At 43.5% G+C, this 24635-nt stretch overlaps 1 protein-coding gene and 1 long non-coding RNA gene across 2 annotated transcripts; one reads left to right on the top strand and one right to left on the bottom strand.

The window, feature by feature from the left end:
- Positions 1-514: 514 nt before the first annotated feature.
- Positions 515-18506, bottom strand: Asb13 (ankyrin repeat and SOCS box containing 13). Its single transcript, XM_040755549.1, has 6 exons — positions 18357-18506; positions 11438-11625; positions 10181-10331; positions 8228-8362; positions 3755-3946; positions 515-2690 (listed from the first exon to the last, which is right to left on the bottom strand). The coding sequence occupies exons 1-6, from the start codon at positions 18397-18399 to the stop codon at positions 2563-2565; spliced, it is 837 nt and encodes a 278-aa protein (XP_040611483.1). The 5' UTR covers positions 18400-18506; the 3' UTR covers positions 515-2562.
- On the top strand, positions 18496-19407 carry LOC121143524. Its single transcript, XR_005880756.1, has 2 exons — positions 18496-18647; positions 19151-19407. It is a non-coding gene; the product is annotated as an uncharacterized LOC121143524 (long non-coding RNA).
- Positions 19408-24635: the final 5228 nt, after the last annotated feature.

The following is a 24635-nucleotide window of genomic DNA, read 5'->3' as shown; positions in this document are numbered from 1 at the left end:
AGGAGCATTTTAGGCGTATCAAAGCATCCTTCAGTCACCTAGCTTCAGCCCCACAAAAGCCTATGAAGAAAATGGGTCTTGCTTCCTCACTTGCAGGGTAAAGAGATCCATCAGTGGACCATCTAAACAATCCTTGTGATCCAAGCCTGACCTGTTACCCCAGCTTTATAGCTGAGACAATTCAGGCCCAAAGAAGGAAAGAAACATTTTTTTTATCATCACAGCCCTGCTTAATAGTGGACAAGGAACCAGGTGTGGTAGTGCACGCCTTTAATCCCAGAACTTGGGAGGCAGAGGCAGATGGATCTCTGTGAGTTTGAGGCCAGTCTGGTCTACAAAATGAGTTGCAGGAGAGCCAGGACTATATAGTGAGACCCTGTCTTGAAAAAAGCATGGACAAGGACCCAAAATGCTTGTCATCCGGTCTCTAGGACAGGGAGTGGCCCTACTCTACTCTCACAGGGTGGAGCCCATTTTGGCATATCTGTCCTTGAAAATAAGACACAGGAAAAACTTCGTTCAACCACCTTTATTGGGCAATAATGGTGAAGGGACTTTATTCTATACCAAAGGATATGCTGACTGAGTGGAGGTACAATTGGGTTTTATTGATAGACGCAAGATTCTGTTACATGAAAGAGGCAGAATCCAATACTCTATATAATGATTGTTATTATTATTACATGCAGAAACATGGATTTATTTAGAACTTATACCTAAGACTGTAACTGAAATAAGGTAGCTTTTCGTGGTATTGAGTGACTAGTGGAAAATTCTTTAGCTCTCCCTGTTGTATGTGGGGTATTATCAGTATTATTAAGATATAGAATGTTAGCCGGGCGTTGGTGGCGCACGCCTTTAATCCCAGCACTCAGGAGGCAGAGGCAGGAGGATCTCTGTGAGTTCAAGACCAGCCTGGACTACCAAGCGAGTTCCAGGACAGCCTCCAAAGCCACAGAGAAACCCTGTCTCGAAAAACCAAAAAAAAAAAAAAAAAAAAGATATAGAATGTTAATCAGGAAAATTCAGTCTGAATGCAAGACTTAATATTTCAAACCCACAATGTAGGATCCATTTTCTTTACTATAGGAAAGGATTATGCCCACTTTCGTTTCCTGCTTGACTGATGAATCACATTCCCATCTGATTCAAGTCTTGCACTGATGTCTTATGCACGATAGATACTCCAGAAGCATCTGCAAGAAAAATTCATGGGTGCTGGAGTGGTGTCACTGTATTTTACTAATCTTATAGCTTCAAGGAATTAGCTTAAAAGGATTGGTGAAGACTCCATTGGGCGAACAAAAAAACAAATGAAAAACAATCCCGAAAGAGTTTTCAAACAGCTGAGCAAGGTGGTGCACACCTTTAATCACAATACTGGGGGAGCAGAGACAGGTGGATCTCTGAGTTCAAGGTCAGCCTGATCTACATAGCAAGTTTCAGGCCAGCCAGCATCACATGGTGAGACCCTGTCTCAAAAAAAGTCTTCTAACAGCCCTTTACATTGGAAATGACTATCCATGGGAACACATGCCACCAGGCCTTCATATTACTTATTGTTTATATTGTTTACATTACTCATTGCAAATCTTGTTACAGCATATACATATGCATATACAGAGAGACACATATATACATATATACGTATATATTCTAAAGGTTCTCCAACATAGACTTTTAAAAAAGATTTTATTTTATTTATGTATACCTTTGTGTGTGTGTGTGTGTGTGTGTGTGTGTGTGTGTGTGTGTGTGTGTGTACATATATATGTGTGAATACTTAATGAGGTCAGAAAAGGCTGTCGGATCCCCTGGAGCTGAAGTAACAGGCCCTTGTGAGCTGCCTGATGTGGATGCTGGGAACTGAACTCCGGTCCTAAGCTATCTCTCTAGCCCCCAACATAAACTTTTTAAAAGAGTTGAGTCCTAATATTGGAGACAATCATTCCAAGAAACACTGGTAGATGTAGGGGTACAAAGCCTGTCTTCCCCACTCAGATCTGTAAAGCCCCTGAGTGATAAATCTGGGTGCAGGTAGACCTTGAAAAGTGCCAGCTGCTACCCCAGAAATTCTGTCTGAGTGGCAAGATACCAGCAACATGGTCATCCCAGGTCACAGGGTCAGGTGCTTAGAACCTGATGCTCTTGTGGCATGGCACCCAGACATAGGAAAATTAACATCAGTGTCCTGAGTCCCCAGTATTTCCTGTGCACCTTCAACTGTCTGTCTTCAGTGCCTTAGAGGGAGGTTGGTGACAAGAGGAAACCTAGAGAACTGAGCCCAGCCGAGAATGACAGCATTAGTTCAGAAGACAACTGAGGGTTATATCCACAACTGTGATGTCAGACACTGGCCACCACCTGGTGCTTCCGAGATCTTCTCCAGGGTTCAGAAGAAGACATCCAAAACGACAGCCAAAAAGAAACAGAGGAGCGTCAATCTATCTACAGCAATGATACTGTCTCAGAGAAATGGGCAGAACTCTTTAGGGCCCAAGGCTAGGCACAACAAGGTGATAGCCAGGCAAGTCACCAGCCTTTCCAGCCCCTGCCTGCAACTCAGTTGTAGGAAAGGTAGTCGATGAGCCGTGGAGGGATGTTTAATTTGGCGACTTTCTCTAGCCCCCGAACGCCAGTGGCTTTCCTCAAGCTCACCCTGCAGAGCTGTGAGAGGGTAAGAGGTGTCTCTGAAAAAAAAAAAAAAAAAAGGATCAAGGAAATACATGAGGATAATTTCTAGAAGAAGCACATCCTGCGACCTAATGCTAAGGCAGAACTGGAAGAGTCTCCCTTTCCCCTAGAATCAGGATGGATCAAATGTCACCTCTGGAAGGTCAGATAGCCAGGGACCAGAGGACCAGGCAATAAGGTTCAGGTGGCATCCACAGGGATTCATCTTATTCAAGACAGGGGTCTTCTCTTTTGTTGGAGGGGGATGTTGGTTCGTTTTAGACACTTACTATTTGGCAAATAGACTTATCAGCAAATAGACTTTGTGGCTAAAGGACTTGTGTGTCACAAATCCAGCCGAATGAGGCATGAGTGAAGGAATTATGCCAGGGAAGGTGCTAGCAGCCTGCTCATGCTATTATAGGCTTCTTTCCTCACTGGGGACACAGGCTATGGGAATACAGGAAGAGCTGGTGCTTCAGTACAACACGGTCCCCAGAGACAGAAGTAATCCTAGTACATACTAGTGACCAAGGACAGGAGCTCAGGACTCAACTCAAAGCAGTCAGCATAAATTCAAGGACAAATAGCAAGCTGAGGACCCAAGATGAACAATGGTGGTTCCTGACAGTCTGGGTGGTTCTGTGTCAACTTGACACAAGCTAGAATCATCAGAGAGGAAGGAGCCTCAGTTGAGGAAATGCCTTCATGACTTCCAGCTGTAAGGCATTTTTTTCAATTACTAGGCAGTGAGGAAGTGCTCAGCCCAATGTGGGTGGTGCTATCCCTGGGTCGGTCTTGGCTTCTATAAGAAAGCAGTCTGAGCAAGCCTGGGGAAGCAAACCAATAAGCAACTCCCCTCCCCTCCATGGCCTCTGCATCTGCTCTGCCTCTGGGATCCTGCCTTATTTGAATTCCTGTCCTGACTTCCTTTGATGATGAATAACAACATGGAAGTGTAAGCCAAATAAACCCTTTTCTCCCCAACTTGCTTTCTGGTCATGGTGTTCCATCACAGCAATAGAAACACTAACTAAGACACTGGGATATGGGAGTATTTGCACAATAGAACCTGGCTCACTTTCATAGTACTCAAAGCACTTGGCCGGGGCACTGCTGCTCCACGTGTAGTCCGAGGGCTTCTTCCCCCGGTTGTCCCGGGCGTAGATGTTGCCTCCAAACTCTATGAGCATCTCGATGAGGTCCACGTTCTTTACCTTGGCTGCATGATGAAGGGCGGTCTCATGAAGTTTAGCTGCATTTACATTGGCTCCTGGAGAGCCAGAGCAGAGAATGGCTGTCACCAAAGTGAGAATGTGGGACTAAGGGGAAGACTGACCTACACACACCATCCTTTGGGACAAAGGGGAAGGCTGACCTACACACACCATCCTTTGGGAACAAGGGGAAGACTGACCTACACACACCATCCTTTGGCTGAGTGCAAAAGCAAACCCTGCCCAAAATGTACCTTCTTAAAATCTAAGAGTAATAATTATTTTTCCTTATGAAAGTGTGGGCAGCAATAATTTAAAAAATATATGCACCCCCAAAAAAGCAAAATAAAAGTCTTCTTATGGGTCAAATGTCTGTTTAGGTGTCATATAGGTGTCCTATACTCTGACCTCAGAGGTCCCTAGATTTCTAGAGGCTCAACCTAAGTCACCCAAATGCTGCAGCCTATACTTGGACACAGACATACCAGGTGACACAGCCGCTCTACCACAGGCACCATGAACTCAAAAAGTAATGGGTTGGATGATAAAATGAATATTCCTTAAATATATTCTTTTATTCACTTGGAGAGATAAAGGGAAACAGATAATGTGCATGGAAGTTAGCTGTGGACTCAATTCCACCCTCCTTATCTTTCTGGAGGCATACAGAAAGGTTCAAAGAATTAGTAGCTAATTTTAAAATACATTAAAAAATAAAGGCTTTGAGGCTGGCAAGATGGCTCAGCACAAGTCTGGTGAACTGAACTCAGTTCCCAGAACCAACAGAAAGAGGGAAGAACCAACTCCACAAAGCTATCAGCTGATCACACGAATGCACTATGGCATGCACACCTGAACTCACATGCAAACAATCAAAATAAATAAAACTTAAGGCGAATGTTTAAAAGTTAAAAATTTTGGTTACAAGATGGTCTCTGTGAAATGTCCTCCTTGACACATAGCAATCACTGGTTCTATACAATGGGTTTCCTAAGGCCTCAGACTTCATTTGGAAGAAGATGACAACTTCTTTGAATCTCCTCTTGACCAATTAAGAATTAATAGCTGACAATAAGAAAAGATTAAAGTATTTTAAAGAAGCCAAGCAAATACCTTAGCATTGATAAATTCCTAAAATTACGGCTTCAAACCACAGACTTAAAAATCATAGCTATGCCAACAACATGCCACTATTTGGTGGTCATTTTCAGTGCTGTTTCCACCACTCGAAATATTGTTGGAAAACAATGGTTTTCTGCTTTAAACTCTGTGTAATCCTCCGGATTTAAGAGCTGCGTTTATCACAATGGTCACGGTGTGATCCTGGGAACACTCTTTCCTTTCCCCCTGGCAAAATCCAGAAAGCTCAGGTCTGGAGGGATTGACTGTTCACTCAAGGGAAAAGGCTTGAATCACACACAGGAGTTACAAAATGATACGGGAAGGAAGTAAAGACTGTTGTAATCATTGTGCAAAAATAAATTTTAATGCTACATATACAATTTGTAGTGAAAACTAAATTGTAAAGATCACAGAATCTATCATCCAAGTGGCTTTGTCTCATTGATCCTTGCAATATTCTTGCTAACCAGGACAGAATGTAAGTATCTCAATTTTAACAATGGAGAAAAAGACACAAGGAAGCAAATTGCCCTCAAGGTCAGAGAGAAAAAAGGAAGCAGGAAAGATCTGGAATATACACCCCTCCTTCCTTGCTGTTTGCCACCTTGGCTCCTGAGATAAGGCCTTGGACCATGAGTGACTCTTTCAAAGAAGCCTTCCCAAAGTAAGCAATAAAACTGTTCCATAATGTGTGCTTGGCATCATTTGATTGGGTAGAAAGGAAGGAGGGTAAAGGAAGGAAACCGACTGGAAACATCAAACCAAGTGTGTGCACAGCAGTATGCATGGGCTTGGATGAGTGCTCAATGAAATCAGAAATGGTGAGACAAGACCAACACTGTGGGTTTCCATTAGAAAGCTGGAGAAGGAACAAAAGGAGGGAGGGAAGAGTGTCAGCAGGCAGTGACTGTGGTACAGTGAACATTTTATGTCTTGGCCAAGCAGGGGAGGTGGTAAAGCACCTTTTCCTAGTCATTAACAACTGTCAATGTCACGTCTCAGAGAAAGGGGTCACAGCTGGCTCATCACCAAAATCCTAACTTCAAAGCAAAATAGCATTAATGTGATTTGGAGCAAAACAGAACCCAGTGAAGCCAGGGTTGCCCTAACACACTCTAGCACACGGCTGAGAACAGCCCCAACCCTGGGACATCAGCACAGATTACTCAATACACAGTAACAGGGCTCTCTCTACCAAGGAGGTGTATGCACAACTAACCCTTAACTACTAACTTCTGGCCTCTTCCAAAAGAGTTAAATATTTACTGTTAATGGTCAGATGAAAAATTACTTAACCACAATAACTGGACTTTGATCCTCACCAGTTTTCCTTTGCAAACAGAATCTAGTTGCTTAGCTCAGCCTCTCTACCTACAAAAAGAAAAGGAGCAACTGTCTTTGTTCTCCTGTGGAGAACAGTATGACAACTCCATATATGGCTCAGCGCCTCCAGTGGAGTCAGGACCTTTGATGTCACTGCAGAAGCACCTACTGCATGCAAAGTGCTGAAGACTGAGAGACGATGGTTTCCCAACTGCCTGCAACGGGGATTTGGTACCTTCTTCCGGCCTCTGCAGGCACACACACACACACTCTCTCTCTCTCTCTCTCTCTCTCTCTCTCTCTCTCTCTCTCTCTCTCTCTCTCTCTCTCTCTCTCTCTGTCTCTCTCTCTCTGGCCTTTGCAGGCACCCACATACATACATACACATACACACACACACACACACACACACACACACACACACACTCTCTCTGTCTCTCTCTCTGGCCTTTGCAGGCACCCACATACATACACACACACACAGAGATAGAGAGAGAGAGAGAGAGAGAGAGAGAGAGAGAGAGAGAGAGAGAGAGAGAGAGCACTTGTACCAGCTGCATCCATTTATCCACTATCATAGCAGATAACTAGCACAAGAAAAGTAGATTTCAGCCTGGTGGTGGTGGTGCAAGCCTTTAATCCCAGCACTCAGGAGGCAGAGGCAAGTGGATCTCTGTGAGTTCGAGACTAGCCTGGTCTATAAGAGCTAGTTCCAGGACAGCCTCCAAAGCCACAGAGAAACCCTGTCTCAAAAAAAATTTTTTTCAAAGGCATAGTGAAACTCTTGAGCCATGAGATCAAAATGACTGTACTTCTGCTATACTTCTCATGTTTTGTCACATGAACCAAGAAATGACCTTCATTGTTCACCCAGTTGTAATTGGCTTCCTTATTCCAACAGCCATCTAGGTTCCATTGGGTTCGGTAGCCAAAGATTTAAGTATTCAGAAAAACAAAAGAGATTTCATCTATCGCAAACATGTGCAGACCTTCTGTTCACTTTAGGGATCTCTCTGCAGGGAGTCTTTTCCAAATACCCGCCACAAACCAGGTTATACATGCTCCATTCTCTTAAATACTGCCAACCCCACTGCCCATTCATTATACCTCTGACTCAGATTCAGACAGCAAACCTCATCAGACAGGCATTATTTATGAACAGCTGCCTGTGTTCTCTAAAAATAACCATTCATGGGGTTGAGAGAGACGGTTCATTAGATAGGAGAACTTGCTGTGCAAACAAGAGGACATGAGTTCAAATCTCTAGGACCCATATAAAAAGCTGGGCATGGAGAAATACCTTGTTCAGCTTAGGCACAGGGGGGAGGGCCTTGGTCCTGCCTCAATGTGGTCATGGGACAGACTTCATTGACTCCCCCTACCCTATGGAAGTATAGAAGCCTTACCCTCTCTGAAGAGCAAGAGTGGGGGTGGGGTAAGGGGAAGGTGAGGGGATTGAGACAGAGGGGAACTGGATTAGAATGTAAACTAATAATAATAATAATAATAATAATAAAGCTGAAAGCTGAGTGTGGCTCTGTGGCCTATAACCATCTCCTGTGAGGGGTAAAGAGAGGCTTGCTGGCTGTCATCCTAGCTGGAAGTTCAGAGAGAGACCCTATCTCAAGGGAGTAAGGCAAAGAGAGACTGGTAAAGGGGACACCTGACATCCCCCTCTGGTGCATGTACAACACACACACACACACACACACACACACACACACACACACACAAATAATAAAGTAATCGCATGCATTTACTAAGTGTTGACTGTATACCCGGCATTGTGGAAACTTTATTTCCATCTGCTTCCACTACCCAGCCCTCTGCTAGCACAGCACAGGTAAGTCAACCACTCAGGTAAACACTATCTTGGGTAAGCAGCAGCATACCTGCATTGAGCAAAACTTTGACACAGTCCAAATGCTCTCGTGCACAGGCAACATGTAGAGGCGTCCCGAAATGGCAATCGTGAGCTTCCAGATTGGCCCCCACATCAATAAGAAGCCTCACACATTCAGAACTCCCTTGAAATAAATGGGAAAAGATGGAAAAGTGCATGAATTTGTACACTGGAAGTGGTAACCATAGCCAACAGCAGTAGAAAAGGGTAAGCAGCTTATATCTCCACATACAAAGAAGTTGGTAACTCCGAATGGCCCTAGAAGAGGACAAAGACATCTCTCCCCTTCCCTCAGGAGTTCTCAGCACACTTGGTAGTAAAAGGGTCACAGGCACTTCCCTTCTGAGAACAGAAGACGTGGGATACCACTTGGACACAGGGATCAAAGACTATCCTGATCCTCATCCCCTAGTTCCCCCTCGAAGTGGCTAGGGAGCATCCAGGCTATAGCAAGCGCGCATAGCTGCTGGCATCCTGCCAGTCTCCAGGAAGAAGGAACCTTCCTCTGCCTTCTCTAGCACCTCGACGGCCTCTTTCCTGCTCTTCCTTTTGCCTTCGGGACAGGTTTGGACTGAGGGCCTGCTTCTCTCCTTTCCAGAAGATTCTGCCACAGACTCCATCTTCTCTTCCTCTCTTTCTTCCTCCCTTTCTTTCTCTCTTCCTTCCTTCCTTTCAACCCTGTCTTCATTTGTTTGTTGCCTTTTTTTATTTTTTGAGGCAGGGTTCCTCTATGTTGCTTTGGCTATCCTGGAACCCACTCTGTAGAGCAGGTTGTCCTCAAACATGGAGATCCACCTGCCTCTGCCTCCCATGTGCTGGGATTAAAGGTGTGCACCGCCATCACCCAGAATCCATCTTCTCATGTCACTTAATTACCTCCTTGTTGCTGACAGCTACCCAGTAACCATCCCATTCCCTAAAACATAGCCCCACACCCACCACGCTAGCAGAGCTCATCCTAACAGTACAACCACTACATAGTCCCCTTTCCCAGAGGTCCCTGCTCCTACATAAATTCTTTTCAGTCGGTGTCATTGCTCCCTGCTTAGCCTGAGTCACTTTTTACCTTATTTTTGCATCTTTCCCTCAGACCAAATCCTGCTTGATATTGGTGGGCAAGGAGTTAGATGTGGAGGTAACCAAGGAACACTAGCTATATCTTAGCAGTTGTGTTCCCTGATGGTCAAATATCCCTTGTGGAGAGACATCATTGAAGCTTCAGTTAGGCTGTTCCCAGTGTATCAGAGGCTAAGGCACCAAAGCTTCTCTCCACACAATGCACGTTAAAGAAGGACCCACATCCCCAAACAACCTGACATCATTATAATATCACTGGCATTGAGATTTTTGACATATACCTCTCTTTTATGGGTTTTGTTTTCTTAGAGTATCATAAGAAGAAATCCCCAAAAATGGAAAGTCTGGTCCACCATAACTTAGGAGGAGAATATGCCACCTACCTCACAAATATTCATAAAACTTCTCTATAACCAGATGTAGTGGTGCATGCCTTTAGTCCCAGCACTCGGGAGGCAGAGGCAGGTGGATGTCTGTGAGTTTGAGGCCATCTTAGTCTACAAAGCAAGTTCCAATACAGCCAGGACTGTTACACAGAGAAACCCTGTCTCTAAAACAAAACAAAAACAAATAAAAACAAAAACAAACAAATGAACAAAAAACTTATTTATGGATCTACAACTCAGACTTCTCTGGGCTGCTTACAACTTGGGATGGCTCATTCCAATCTTTCTGTTGAGTGTTTGCTTTGCTTAGCTTTGATAAATAAACTTCTGCTTAAACTATGTCTCTTGACTGAATTCTTTTCTTCAAGAAGACAAGAACTGAGAGCTCCTACTGGTCCTCTCCCACCCCCATCCATACAGGCCAACATCTTCTTTTGGGCTCTAAGTGCTTTGTACTTGGGCCATTTCAATGGACTCACCGCTCATGCAGGCCTCATGCAGCGGAGATGCTGTGTACAAAGGAGGGTTGACCTTCGCCCCATAGGACAGCAGGAGCTTCACACACTCGATGCTGCCTGAGGCACAGGCATCACAGAGAGGGGTGCTGCCATCAATGTTGCGTGCATCCACCTCAAACATCAGAAGAAACAAACGTCAAAGGGCGAATGAATGTGATGGTGCTTGTAGCCTCCATGCGCACTCATCTTTGCAAAGATAACGCCTTAAAATTACCAGTTTGCTGCTGTACATCAAGCCAGGCAAGGGGGTTCAAAGAGAACAATTGCGTGGATTGGAGGCAGGAATGCATAGGAGTCTCTCATATAGAAGTCCCTCACTGAAGGTTCTCCCCTCCCTCCCAGGGCAGGATGAAACTCAACCTCACCCCCACCAACACCGGAGGCAAATAATAGATATAGGGCAGAAAAGGAGAGCCTGAGGTTGCAAGCTGGGAAAACAGGTATCAAGAGGGAGCTTGGGCCAAAAAAAAAAAAAAAAAAAGCGCTCCAGACTGCTTAGCATGCCTCATCTTGTATGAAAATCACAGGCCAGGAAGAAGGCAACTCCCTAGACAAGTTTGGCTTCCGTGTGAGTACACACTGAAAACTGTGGAATTTGTTCCATTCCAAGCTTTGGGGAAGAGTAAACGGTGCATTGCCTTCGCTCTGCTCTGGTGAGCTCCGAGACCAGAGCCGGATATTCTTTGTAAGCACCAACACAGAGGGTGACGCAGATCCTGACAGCTCTGCTAAGCAGCCTACAGAAAAGAAACCAAGGTAGCTAAAACTATGCGGGGAATATGCATGCTAGCGAAGGCAACCTGGTCAGAAGTTAGTTCTGCTACCTCCGTTCCCCCACCCCACCCCACTTGTATTGCCAGCATCTCACATGGATATCCTGGAGTCAAGAACTCTGCTGGTTAAACACCTACGTGGCAACTGCTCAGCCTAAGCCCAAGTGCTCCCAGAGAGTCTGTGCCTGGTCCACGGCTGCCCTGCTCTGCCCTGACCATCTCAGAGCAGAGTCATGCTAAACCACTGTGCTAAAACTGGTCCACAGCAACTACCCCACCTCCTCCCGTGGCTTTCAGCACCCTAGGCAGTTTCACTGGGGCACCCTGTCTACCTACTTGCTTGCATAACTTTAGAGTCTTTTCTTCTCTCTAGTGTTCTCTGAGCCTGACCCATCCACTCTCACAGCTGCGACTAGAGAGCTGTCAGTCCCACATGGTCACCCACCTGGGCACCAGCTGCCAGCAGCAGTTGCACACACTGGGCCTGGCCCTGCAGACTCGCTGCATGAAGGGGTGTGATGGAGTCCACGGTGACCTGATTAACACATGCTCCACTCTCAATCAGCTGCTGAAGCTGTAGGCTCTCACCCCGCTGAGCTGCCTCATGCACAGGGGTACGCTCCACCCAGAAACCTGAAGAGGAAACAGAACCCTTACCAAGACCCTCCTACTGCCATCAGGACAAAGGCATACACAGGAGGCTCCAGGGCCCACTGGCAGCCAAGACACCATGCAATTGGTTCCAGCGTTCCTATTAAAATCCATAAGCAGGGCTAGAGAGATGGCTCATTGGTTACAAACACATACTGCCATTCCAGAGGTCTCAGGTTCAATTCCCAGTACCTGCATAGCAGCTCACAGCTGTATGTAACTCTAGTTACAGGGGATCCAACATCTTCACACAGATATATTTATGCAGGCGAACACCAAAGCACATAAAATGAAAAAATAAATTTAAAAAGCCCATAAGCAATCTCAACTAGCTGAGGGCTAGAGTCCAAAGTCCTTGCCAGGGCATAGAAGAGTTCCTGTGCTATGGCTCTGGCTCATACTATGATCCCACCTCCCACCGCTGGCCCCGTACAGACACAGTGATAGCTCACTGTTGTGCCCAGCAGTTCCACAGATGGTCCTTACCAAGAGAAATGTGCCCCATAAGTAGCAATATACAGTTTGAGGGAACAGTGAGAAGTAGCTAGTTTACAATTTAAAGTCAATGTGGGAGAGAGGAAAACCCCAAACTAAAAGAAGTTGCACGCAACTTTAGAAGGGAGAGAACAACAAGGTAAGCCTTGGATTTGTGTTGGGGTGGTGAGGAGAGAGAGAAATAGGAAGAAACTGAGAAGAGAGGAGAGGAGGGGAGGTGAGGACAGAAAGGGGAGAGGAGGAAGGAGAGGGGAGGAGAGAGGAGAAACGAGAGGGGAGGGGAGAAAAGGAGGCCACCAGGACCAGAACAGGGCCTGAGGTGGAGCTAACGTATCGTGTGAAGTTCCTGCCATATATCCATTCAGCAGCATATCTACAAGGGACCAGCATTCTCCACTTCCATATACAAAAATGTGTAAGAGGCAGCTATAGGCAGCTCCTAGTTAGGAGCAAGGTGAATGCAGAAACACTTCAAAACACCACAATAATGACAATGGACGAACATCTCCAGTGATAGGAATTCAGAAGCAAAATCTCTGAAATAGCAGGCAAGTGCATGGAAGCAGCAGAGAGGAAGGCAAGCTGTGAGTGTGCAGGTCAAGCTTGCTGACTCATCTCTGTGTTCCTAGCACTTAGTACGCATGTTGCTTGTGTTCACCTGGATGCTGGATGCTTGGATGAAGGGATGGAATGGCTTAAAGGAATTTTAATTGTATAAAATATGCAATTTGAAAAAGACAATAGAACTTTATTTCTTTATATGGCCTGTCTTTAGAAGAAATGCAATGGCTGGTAACTACATTTTCCAGTAGAAACATCAACGGCAATCGTCTTAAAGCAATATTAAAGACAGAAATCAGAAGCAGCAAATGTGACTGTCAAAATGGAGGTGGAGGACGGAGAGGAGGAGCAGGAAGAAGGGAGAGATTTCAGTCCATCAAAGGGCACAGTCAACAGAGTTAAAAGACAGTACATAGGCCCAGTGGTGGTGGTGGTGGTGGTGGTGGTGGTGGTGGTGGTGGTGGTGGTGGTGGTGGTGGTGCACGCTTTAATCCCAGTGGTGTGGAGGCAGAGGTAAGGGGATCTCTGTTCAAGACCAGTCTCGGGAAAAAAAAAAAGACAATGCATAGAATGGAAGAAAATATTTACAAATTACATATCTGATAAGAGAGTAATACCAAGAATATATAAAGGACTTCTATAATTCAACAACATAAAAATCAAAGAATTCAAGTTTAAAGTGGGCAAAGGGTTTTAACAGACATTTATCCAAAGAAGACATACAAATGGACAATTAACATATGAAAAGATTGTTAACATCACAAACATAAAGGAATGCAAACCCAAATTACAATGAGATGCTACTACTTCTTACTCCTTTGTTATATAGGTTTTTTTTCTGAAACAAAACATTCAATCCTGGAGGGAAGCTCATTAAGACTCTTAATATTCTGGATGTTTTAAGGGAAGTGGAAACATTCCATTCTCAAGAAAGTTTCTTAAAACTCAGGAAGCAAACAACTCAATAACATCAGGAAGCTCCTGAAACTGACCAGATTCACAAGGTCTCTTACTCTCCAGACATACACAAATAGTAAGGACTAATAAGAGATACTCTCAAACAAGCCAGGCCTAGAAGACACTCAGACCAACTGAGCTGCCTGGAAAGGACACTCTCCAGTGTGGAGCTGCTTCCAAGTTGTGCAGTGAACTCCAGGTTTCCAGTTTTCATATTCTATCCATGCTGCATTTGGTGGTGCAGCTGCCTTTGAGTTATCTCTGATCCTGTACGTAAACCCTCACCCACACTCCTGTAAGTGAACCCAACAAACTTACCCATACTCTTGTAAGTAAACACAACAAAGAAGAATACAAATGTTCATCAAGAGATGAATGGATAAGCAAAATGTAGCCTTACATAGGAAGAAAATACAAATATATGCTACAACATACATAAACCTTGAAAACACTATGTTAAGTGAAATAAGTCAGTCACAAAAGGCCATATGCTATATAATTCTACTCATATGAGGTACATAAAGTAAACAAAATTACAGGGACAGAAAGCAGCCTAATGGGACTAAGGAAGGTGGAGAATTATTGTCTAATAAGTATATGGAGCCAGTTTTGCTGGATAAAAAGAGTTATGTGGGTGAAGGATGATGACTGTTGTACTTAATGCCACTGAACTCTACATCTCAAAAGTTTACGATGGCAATTTTTTGTTACATGCTCTTTACCACAATCCAAATGTTTAGAAGGGAGCTGGAGAGATGGATTAGCTGTTAAGAGCACTGGCTGCTCTTTCAGGGGACCTGAGCTCAATTCCTAGCACCTACATGAAGGTTCAGTACCACTTGTAACTCCAGTCCTGGATGATTCAGTACCGTATTCTGGCTTCTGATGGTACTGAATACATATAGCTCAGAAACATATATGCAGGCCAAACACCCACACACATAAAAATTTTTATGAGTAACTATATTAGTTACTTTTCTCACTGCTATGATAAAACACCTGACAAATGCAACTTAAGGCAAGAAGAGCTTATTTTGGCTCAGGGCACAATCCATCCCAGTGGGAAAGACATAGCAATAGGAGCATGTGAAAACACATTGTGTTCACAATCAGGAAGCAAAGGGAGATGAATGCTAGTCCAGTACCTCGTTGGAAAGGCTCTCACAGAAATACCCAGAGGTGTATCTCCCATGTTATTCCAGGTCCAATTAAGCCAACAAGACACAGTAGCCCTTACAGAAACCAAAAGCCAGAGGAGAACCTGAGCCTGGAAAGAGCTGCCATCTGCTCAATAGCATCGCAAAAGATAGCTTTATAGCAGGGAGGGGTATTAGTCATCTAGGGTGCATCTGACACTCCTGGCCACTGGATGACTCTTCTAGGGTTATGAATTAGGGAGGAATAAGGCATTCTCTTCATCAAGACCAGTAGCAAGCACCAGGAAGGATAACAAAAAAAAAAAAAAAAAAGTAAGGGGAAGGACAGCTTGGAAGTGAGAACCTTTTAAATGCATTCCTGAAGAGTAAATGCAGAAAATACAGACAATTAGCAAACTGGCAGGTCAGGCTTCACTATGGACTGGTCCAGCCCAATGCCAAGACCCCAGTTCTGATAAAGTGCTCCATTCCTGAATCTCAATATTATATCCTGGGGTTAGTGTTGCGTTGGAAATCTGAAACCCTGCACTGTTTTGGCAAGCTCCCTCTGGGGCTGGAGCCCAGGCTTCAATCCTTGCTATACAATCGGTCTCCCATTGCCAGTTGGCTCCATCTCCCTTCCTCTTCATGTATCCAAATAAGCTGACCACAGTCTTCCAGTGACTCATATTTTCTTTTGGAAGTCAAGGTGCCCGTCTCTTTATTTGTAGAAATCTTTACTTTAAAATTTGAGCTGCTTTTGAGTTTAAGGTATTTCTCATCTATGTCTTTTTTAAATGTTTTAATTATGAATCTCCAAAATATTATTTGACAAAGAAACATAATGTAAATGGCAATCAATGTGACTTTAAATGCACTTAGTCTTTTTTTAAAAGGAAAATAACATATATGGATTTAAAAAAAAAAAAAAAACAAGATGTTTGCCTCCATAGAGGGACTAGGGAGCTTCAACTTGAAGACTAAGGAAGAGAAAGTGAAAGAGAGAAAGCGAAAGGTGAAAGAACCAGGAAGTCGCTGCACAATGAGCAGCGACAGGAGTCCCCTTCCGCTGCAGACTGCTGAAAACACTTAGTACCCTCAGCATCCTCCCCTTCCACTGCAGACTGCTGAAAACACAGCACCCTCAGCATCCTCCCCTTCCTTCTGCTGAAAACACTTACGGCACCCTCAGCACCCTCCCCTTTCCATTCACATCATTCACACAGTAATTTGCTGCCTGCCTCCTTCCCTACTGTTAGCCACCATAAGACCCTTAATATTCGAGGGTACTCTCCCTTAGATCCCAAGTCCCAGCCACAAGACACAGTGAGCCTGGGCTTCATTTCACAAGGTCCTGCCTGCACTCTCATTCTGTCCTTTCTAGGTTTGGTAGTAGCCTGAGCTGGCCTTGAACTCACAATCCTCCTGTCTGAGCAGCTGAGATTACAAGTGGAAACCTCCATATCTGGCTTATCTTCTTCATTTCTGTTGAATAACTTTAGAAAAGGTTTTCATCTGAAATCAACAGCCTTAGTTTTCTTGTGAAGGATGTAACTTCTCACAGGGTCACAAGATGGAGAAAAGATAAGGAAGTGTGCTGTTTGGCTCATTAAAAGTGTGTTTATTACTTATTATTATTTCCTTTGTTAGCCTCGGGTATGCTTCTCTTGATTGTTTATCAACAACTTCTCTTTGAATTCCCATTTTGGGGTAAGTTTTCCATTCTAACCCTTAAAAGTATCATTCTATGCCTTGGAAAACATCCTGAATTCTTGCTAGAACTGGGTAGACACAGGATAAAAGAATAATGGGGCTAGGGGGTTCCCAGTGATACCTGGAAGATCTGTTCTGTCCCTTCTCTGCAAAGGCCTCACTAAATTCAGAGAGGGGGAACACATCTACATAAGCAAACAAAACCAATCTAAAAAGTGGTATGCACAGTTACAGTACAACAGGATACAGACTTGCAGGGCAGAATGGTACCCAGGGAAAACTGCTATGGAGGCTCCACTTTCCGGAAACAGTGACACTGTTTTGTATCCAACACATTCAGTTTATTCACTTAGGCCGGAAATACAAATATCCACAAGACGTATTTTTGGAGAAACATATTAAAAATTTTAAATGACAATGTCAAAAATATTCAGGCCAGCAGTGGTGCAAGCTGGGCAGTGGTGGCACACACCTTTAGCCCCAGCACTAGGGAAGCAGAGGCAGGCAGATCTCTGAGTTCCAGGCCAGGGCAGCCTCATCTACAGAGTGAGTTTCAGGACAGCCAGGCCCATACAAAGAACCCCTGTCTCGAAGAAAAAAAAATTCAAGAACATGTATGCACCCACTAAATGAGAATGTGATTTTCTTCCCTACAGGCTATACAGAGAATATACTTGGGAGTGATGTTATTAAAATTTTTATTTGGAGACAAGGTCTTGCCATGCAGCCTAGGTTGGCCTGGAACTCATGCCCTACTTCCCCTGCTTTCCAAGGGCTAGGATTACAAGCGATTGCCACCATGTCCAACTCTGAACCACACTGTCCTCTACCTGAACAAAATAAAATGTATCCTTAACAGGCTTCCGTAGTTAGCCATCCACTGAATATTCACTTGAATCAAATGCTGACCATGCTACCAGGGTCAAAGTCTTAGAGCAGCCTAGGGTGCCAAGAAAAACATGTCCATTAAACCGTCTTTGCAAGAATCAATTAAAATATTTTATCTGCCTTATTATGGCTGCAATTTTCCTACCCAGCTAAATTAACTCTTAAGATTTTATATTTTCTTTACATTACTGTTTTTTCTAATGTAAAAATGCTGGGGCAGGGTGGGCGTCTTGGTTTGGTTAGCTTTGTTTTTGTTTTGTTTTGTTTGTTTACTTTCCAAGCTTTCAATTTTCATTTATCATGTTATTATTATTTTGTAAGCAAGAAAATTTTTACTTCTCCAAAGAATGCTCCTTCGCCTTCGAATCCATTTCACTCTAAAATTGCCCTAAAGGTAGAGAGCACCCGGCATGCCGCACCGTTGGGCCGTGTTCTCATTCTGGAGCATACTCCCGGTCGCAGCTGGAGTGTGGGTAGAATGGTGGGACCCTCCCTTCACGCGACACACTGTGACCCTCCACGCAATATACTACACCAAGCGCCCGGAAGGTGGTGCAACACCCGCAGTTGACTCCTCCTGAAGCAGTCAGCCAGTGTGACTAGTGCACACACACTTCCCAGGCTCTGCCGCTGAACTGGGCAACGGCCCCGCGTGATCCCCAAAGTGTGCCGTGAACTGGGGATTCTGAATCCCACACCTGGTGCAACACACGGATGGCCAACCCCGCGGTGCACCGGCCTGGAACAAGGTGGCAGACATTAAAAGCGGATCTGAGATGCTCAGGATCACCCGGACCTTGATCGAATCACCACATCCCACCCCACCAACTGGGAGCGGGGCGCGCTGCCCATCTCCGGGATAAAGAACATCCATGAGCTTGATCTGTCCGCAAGAACTGATCTCCCGGTCCTTGCTCCAGTCCCTGTGTGGTACCCTTGGCCTCTGCGGCGCGAAGCACGTACCCACATCTCCCAGAAAGCAGCCGTCCCCGGCGCGGGGCTCCATGCGGCTCGCCGGCTGGGGGCCCCTGCCTACCGGTCTTGTGACTCCCGGGAGCTGGGACCTGAGCCGCGACTTAAACCGGGACCAAGCAAGGACCTATCCAGGACCGCAGGCCGCTGGGCGGGGCCTGACTGTTTCCGTGGCCACCTCTGGGAGTTGTAGTTTCTGTTGATTCGCAGCGCCTGAGTCCACGCCGCTGTCACCACCAAAGGGTGTGCATATTTGCACAAGCAAACTGAAGTGTGCAAAATGTACGCCTGTGTTGACACGTTGCACGTGTGAATACCTGCCCATTAACAAGTCCTGTGTTTAGATGAAAAGCCTAGACACCTGTGTTCGTTTGTAAAAGATGTGTCTGTGTGCAAAATGTTTGTTTCTTGAAACAAGTACCCGTGTGCAAAATGCGCCTAGCTGCCAAAACTGGCCTCCTGTAGTTTACACTGTTCCCGCTGAGCAAAGTATCCAATCCCTTAAAGAAGAGCCTTCCAGTGAAGCTGGTGATCAAAGTGCCTGATTCTTCCACTTTTCAAAATAAATCCTAATTTTCAAATAGTTGAAATTCGTTAACAAAAAGTACGTTTCTTGGTGGACAGTTTTAATCTGGTGGCTCACTAATGTTTAGCAGAAGGAGGCTGAAGTACCATGAGCAGCCTGTCAGAAATGAGAAACCAGTCTTCTCCAGGGATTCCAAGACAACCAGCGAGTGAGCCGCGTTGTGCTCTATTATGATTTTTCTTTCCTTTTCTTTCTTCAGCCTCTTGAAATATTCTTTCACCTTAACCTGTACTGAGCCTCAGTGTAGAAATACATTCTGAGCTGAACATGGAAACGTCAGGATCTTTGGAAAGAGCACTAGAAGCCATCCTCTGAGGTAAGGATTCTTGGATAACCCTAAACTGTATCTGCCTGTTGGACCACAGGTACTGTGTTTATTTAGGAGGCCTTGAATGTTACCGGTTGAAGATCTGAACTGCTGGGGAAGCCTTGGAATAAAATTTCAAGCCCTTTTGATAATGTGTGTTTACTACATCCTTTTGTCTATTAACTCTTGGCTCTTGTAGTTGCTTTTTGTTTGTTTGTTTTACTATTTGTATGATGCGTATGTGAGTGCACCTGTTCACGTGTGAGTGACGGCATGTGTGTGCAGGTCAGGTGATACCCTCTCAGTCCTTGCCGTCCCCTTTGTTTGAGACAGAGTCACCTGTTCGCTCCTGCAAATGTCGGAACTGTGAGCTTCAACAGAGCCTCCTGCCTCCTCCTCCTCCCACCGAGGTGGAAGAGTACTGGGATTCTGAATGACTAGCCACACCGCCCAGCTTTTACTTGAGTTCTGAGGACCCAAACTAAGGTCCTCACAGATGGTACAGCAAACATATTACCCACTGAGCCATCTCCCCCGGCCCTTTTGCACGTCTTCTTGCATATTTCTACATATTTAAATAAAATTAATAGACTTGGGGGATGTTTTTGCTTTGCTTTGGTTTGGTTTTGGTTTTTAGTTTTTGAAGACAGGGTTTCTCTGTGAAACAGCCTTGGCTGTCTTGGAATTCACTTTGTAGACCACGCTGGACTCAGACTCACAGAGATCCACCTGCCTAAATCTCCTGAGAATTGAGATTAAAGGCATGTGCCACCATGCCCAGATGTAATAGTCTTTTATTTTATTAACACATTTGCTGTGGAATTCTGTATTCCTTCTTGTCAGTGTGATATGTCTGCATGTTTTTGTTTTTGTTTTTGTTTTTTTGGTTTTTCGAGACAGGGTTTCTCTGTATTGTTTTGGAGGCTGTCAGTCCAGCCTGGCCTCGAACTGACAGAGATCCGCCTACCTCTGCCTCCCGAGTGCTGGGATTAAAGGCGTACGCCACCACCACCCGACCTTGTATTTTCTTCAACATTTCTTCCCTGACATATTCTGCAGATCTGAGTATAGACCACATAGAGTATGTATTGATATATACATGTATGTATACAAATGTTATACTAATGCTTGCTACATACTTCTTAAGCAATCATTTGCTTATTACTTGTTGGTAGTCTTTTCCACTATTCTGATGGTTGACTTCAGTATTTATTGCAGAAATACTACCCCCCCCCCTTTTGGCTTTTTGAGATAAGGTTTCTCTGTGTAACAGCCCTGACTTTGTAGACCAGGCTGGCCTTGAACTCACAGAGAACTTCCTGTCTCTGCCTCCGAGTGATGGAATTAAAGTAATGTGCCATCACACCCAGTACAGAAACCATTTTTAAAGGTGTGTGAAGATGGAGCTTCTGTCCTGCTCAGTCCTGCAGCCATTTAGTCCCAAATAAACACACTAAGACATACATTAACTATAAACTATTTGAACCCTCCCCTAATTATTAACCCATTTCTATTAAACTATGTATTGCCACAGGCTGTGGCTTACCCATAATGTTCCAGCATGTTACTCCTTTGGAGGCTACATGGCAGCATCTCCCTCTTCCCAGAATCCTCCTAGTCTGGTAGTCCTGCCTATACTTTCTGCTTAGCTACTGGCCAATCAGCATTTGTTCTCAACCAATAAGAGAAACATATATTCACAAATAGAGAAGGGCATCCCTAAGCTCTCCAGAACAGTGAGAAAAAGACAAAACAACGGGGGGGGGGGATAAACTGTTAATTAAAACATATGAATGGGAAATTCATAGAGAAAGAAATGAGATTTGTTTTGCTGTAACATGAAAAATAAAAAACCCAGAGAAATATACTAGGGTTTGAGCTATAAACTGAAGATCAGAGAAGCAAAGCAGCCAAGACAGCAGATCTTACCTCTACCCAGCTGAAATGGCAATCCTGTCTCCACAAATACTCAGAGGCAAAAGCTCTCAGTTCCTGTCTCCTCCTTGCATTCCATTCTCCACCCAGCCACATCACTCCTGTCTCCACCTCCCTAGTTTTGGGATCAAAGGCATGATCTCTGTTACTCTTCTGTAAAAGGAGGCTTTTTCCTTGAGAGAAGCTTTCCCGCCAGCTTGGTTCCAGAGCCGCATCAATCCCAAATAAACACACAGGAGGCTATATTAATTATGAAGCTGTTGGCCTTGCTTGTTTCTTACTGGCTAGCTCTAACTTAAGTAATTACCCCATAATTGTTAATCTAAGTATGTCTCTTACCGGAGAAGTTCCGGGCTTCCTACCCCATGGCGTTACATCTCAACTCTCCTGGGTTTCTCCTTCCCAGAGTCCTCCTGGACTCCTAGTCCCACCTATCTAGATTCCTATTGGCTCAACAGTGCTTTATTGACATAAGACTTCCCCAACACTCTTCACTCTTATGTAGGCCAGGATGGCCTTGAACTCAGAGAGATCCATCTGCCTGTCTCCTGAATCCTGGAATTAAAGGTGTGTGCCACCCCTGCCTAGCTAGCTAGTATAGCTACTGATATTAAAGGTGTGTTTCACTACTGCCTGAATTCTATAGCTTGTGGCTGACTTTGCTTTGTGAATCCTCAGGCAAGCTTTAATAAATCATAAATAATATATCACTACAATTCCCCTTTTTTCTAATACAAAAAGAAGGCAACATAAGAAAAACTATATACAATAAGTATATATAATATATAGGCAATAGTAATATCAACAATGTCTAGTTCATTTGCATTTGACAAATTCAGAGAAAATGCTTCATTATCTAAACCTTTATGTCTAGTCCATTTGCATTTGGCACATTCAGAGACAATACTCCATTATCTTTTCTATCGTGATGAGTCCAAAGTCTTGTACCTAATTTACGTCCTATTTTAATTTGCATTATCAAATTATCTTCTAATGTCTTTCAAACCGTTCACACTTTGCATCTCTTCAGTGAGTTTCTTTTCTGAGTCTAGATAGTCACCCAATGTTCCTCTGCAATGTTGGGTCATCAATCTTCGGCCTCTAGGCCTAGCATATCTGACAGACTTCTGTGAAGTAGGATTTTTAAAGAACTGTCCCACCTTATCTTGACAAGGTTTGCAGTCACCCTTTTTGATGTCCTGCTTGTCCAGCTTGGACATCATATTGTCAGCAGTTGAGGTAAGGGCACCTTCTTGCCCAGTGTCTTACCTTTGCCACAGAGAAAGTAAATTCCATTGGAGTTTTTTCAATGACTATCATCTTCTCTGAAGTAGATTGGTGCTGCCAGGAGCAGACATATCTCATTGTCATAAAAAAAGAAAAACTTATGTTATTAAAACATCTTAAATGCCATATTCTATCAATCTCTGAAGTGTTTGAAGATCATTTGTCTTTCTAAAATATATATCGATTTGACCTTGAAAACATACCTAATGTAACTACAAGTTTGATTATAATAGGTGACTAATTACTAACCTACATTTCCTTATTATTTTATATAGTTGGTAATAGTAACTTTCAAGGATTAGAAATTTGCATTACATTATAAAATGAGCTGTATATATATAATACATAGAACAATATTAGAAATGTATGTACAGTATGTTTTAACAAAATTAATCTCAAGTTTGTATCAATATACAATATTTTCATACAATATACAAAGTCCAATCCAGTGTAAAATATTTAAAACTAGTAGTTGCTTTTTAAAAGTAGATTCAATAATCTACCCTTTTATCCTATCATATCTGGGTTCCTTTTTTTTTTTTTCAAAACAAAAACCTTGAATCTATCCCTGTGTTCAACATCCTTCCTGATTGTAACCAACAACATTGTGTAACCAATCCCCTAAACAATGACAAATTTCCATAAACCAATAAGTGACCAAAAGCCACCCACCCCACCTTTTGGGAACGTGGGAATTTTTTTTCTTAACGTTACTTCCTGTTGTCTGGAGGCAACAGAATCTTTAGGGGATCCTGAAAGGAAAATTGTTGGGGTAATTGCCAAGCTGTATCATTTGTTTTCCAGTCTCTGAGTAATGGGAAAGTGCAGGGTTTGTTTCAAGTCTTGGCTAAAGTATTTTGTGAGACTGGATCATCTCATCTGGCCTCCTTGAAATTGTTCTGAGAAGTTTGTAGTCCAAAGCGCATCTTTAGTTGGTGTTGTTCAGCTTAATGGTGTTGTCATAGTCCTGGTGGAGTAGCTGCTCATTTATTTCTGTCTTACTTTCCAAATTGTTTTGTAGCCTTCAGTATACATGTCTCCATTTCTTCTGTGAAATCCACTTCTAAATATCTTATCATTTTTTTGTAGTACTGGAAATGCCCTTCTTAAATTTAATATTCTTTAGTATAAATATTGCAACATGATTGATGATGGATTTTTTAAATATTGATTAATTCTACAATCTTGCTGGATTTATTCATTAATTCTATTTGTGGTTATGTACAACTATATTCTGAGGATTTTAGATTTTGGACATATACAACCATGCTGTGGGCAAAAAAAAGATACTTTACTTCTTTTCTAATATAAGTGCACTGAGGGGGGGTGTTGAGGCAGGGTTCCTCTGCGGCTTTGGAGTCTGTCCTGGAACTAGCTGTTGTAGACCAGGCTGTTCTCAAACTCATAGATATCTGCCTGCCTCTACCTCCTGAGTTCTGGGATTAAAGGCAAGCACTACCATGAACTGGTCTATAAGTACATTTTTATTCTCCTGTCAAATTCCCTTTACTATAACTTGTAGTACAATGTTGAAGATAATTCCTGGGAAGAGCCAGATCTGGTCTAGTTCTTGATCACAGAGGGCAGACATTCAATATTTCACCATTAAGCATGATACTACAATGTATGTTTTATAGGTATCCCTTTTAGTTAAAAAAGCTCCCAAGTGGAGCTGGAGAGATGGCTCAGTGGTTAAGAGCATTGATTGCTCTTCCAGAGGTCCTGAGTTCAATTCCTAGCAACCACATGTTGGCTCACAACCATCAGTAATGAGATCTGGTGCCCTCTTCTATCATGCAAGGATACATGCAGGCAGAACACTATATACATAATAAATAAATCTTAAAAAAAAAAAGCTCCCAAGTGCCGGGTGGTGGTTCACCCTTTTAATTCACTCAGGAGGCAGAAGCAGGTGGGTCTACTGAAAGAGTTCTAGGACAGGCTCCAAATCTACAGAGAAACCCTGTCTCAGAAAAAAATTTTTTAAAAAGCTCCTAGTTACTGTTTTTACTTTTTCTGATCATGAAAGGATATATTTTTTCAAATACATCTTTTTTAATTGGTACAATAATCACGGTTTTATACTTGTATCATATTGATTGTCATTGGTATTAAAATAATCCTTGCACATAGATGTGATTTGTCTGGTTATGCT

Source organism: Mesocricetus auratus, unplaced genomic scaffold (assembly GCF_017639785.1).
Source record: "Mesocricetus auratus isolate SY011 unplaced genomic scaffold, BCM_Maur_2.0 Super-Scaffold_100013, whole genome shotgun sequence".
NCBI classification, from domain to species: Eukaryota; Metazoa; Chordata; class Mammalia; order Rodentia; family Cricetidae; genus Mesocricetus; species Mesocricetus auratus.
The sequence above is the reverse complement of the archived record's forward strand: the minus strand, read 5'-3'. Positions and strand labels throughout refer to the sequence as shown.

Excerpts from the sequence above, each read along its gene's own strand:
- Asb13 (XM_040755549.1), bottom strand. The coding sequence starts at position 18,399 with ATGGAGCCCCGCGCCGGGGACGGCTGCTTTCTGGGAGATGTGG. Across the intron at positions 10,332-11,437 it reads TGCTGGCAGCTGGTGCCCAG|GTGGATGCACGCAACATTGA; the intron begins GTGGGTGACCAT and ends CTGATGTTTGAG. Across the intron at positions 2,691-3,754 it reads GTGCTTTGAGTACTATGAAA|AGACACCTCTTACCCTCTCA; the intron begins GTGAGCCAGGTT and ends TTTTTTTTTCAG.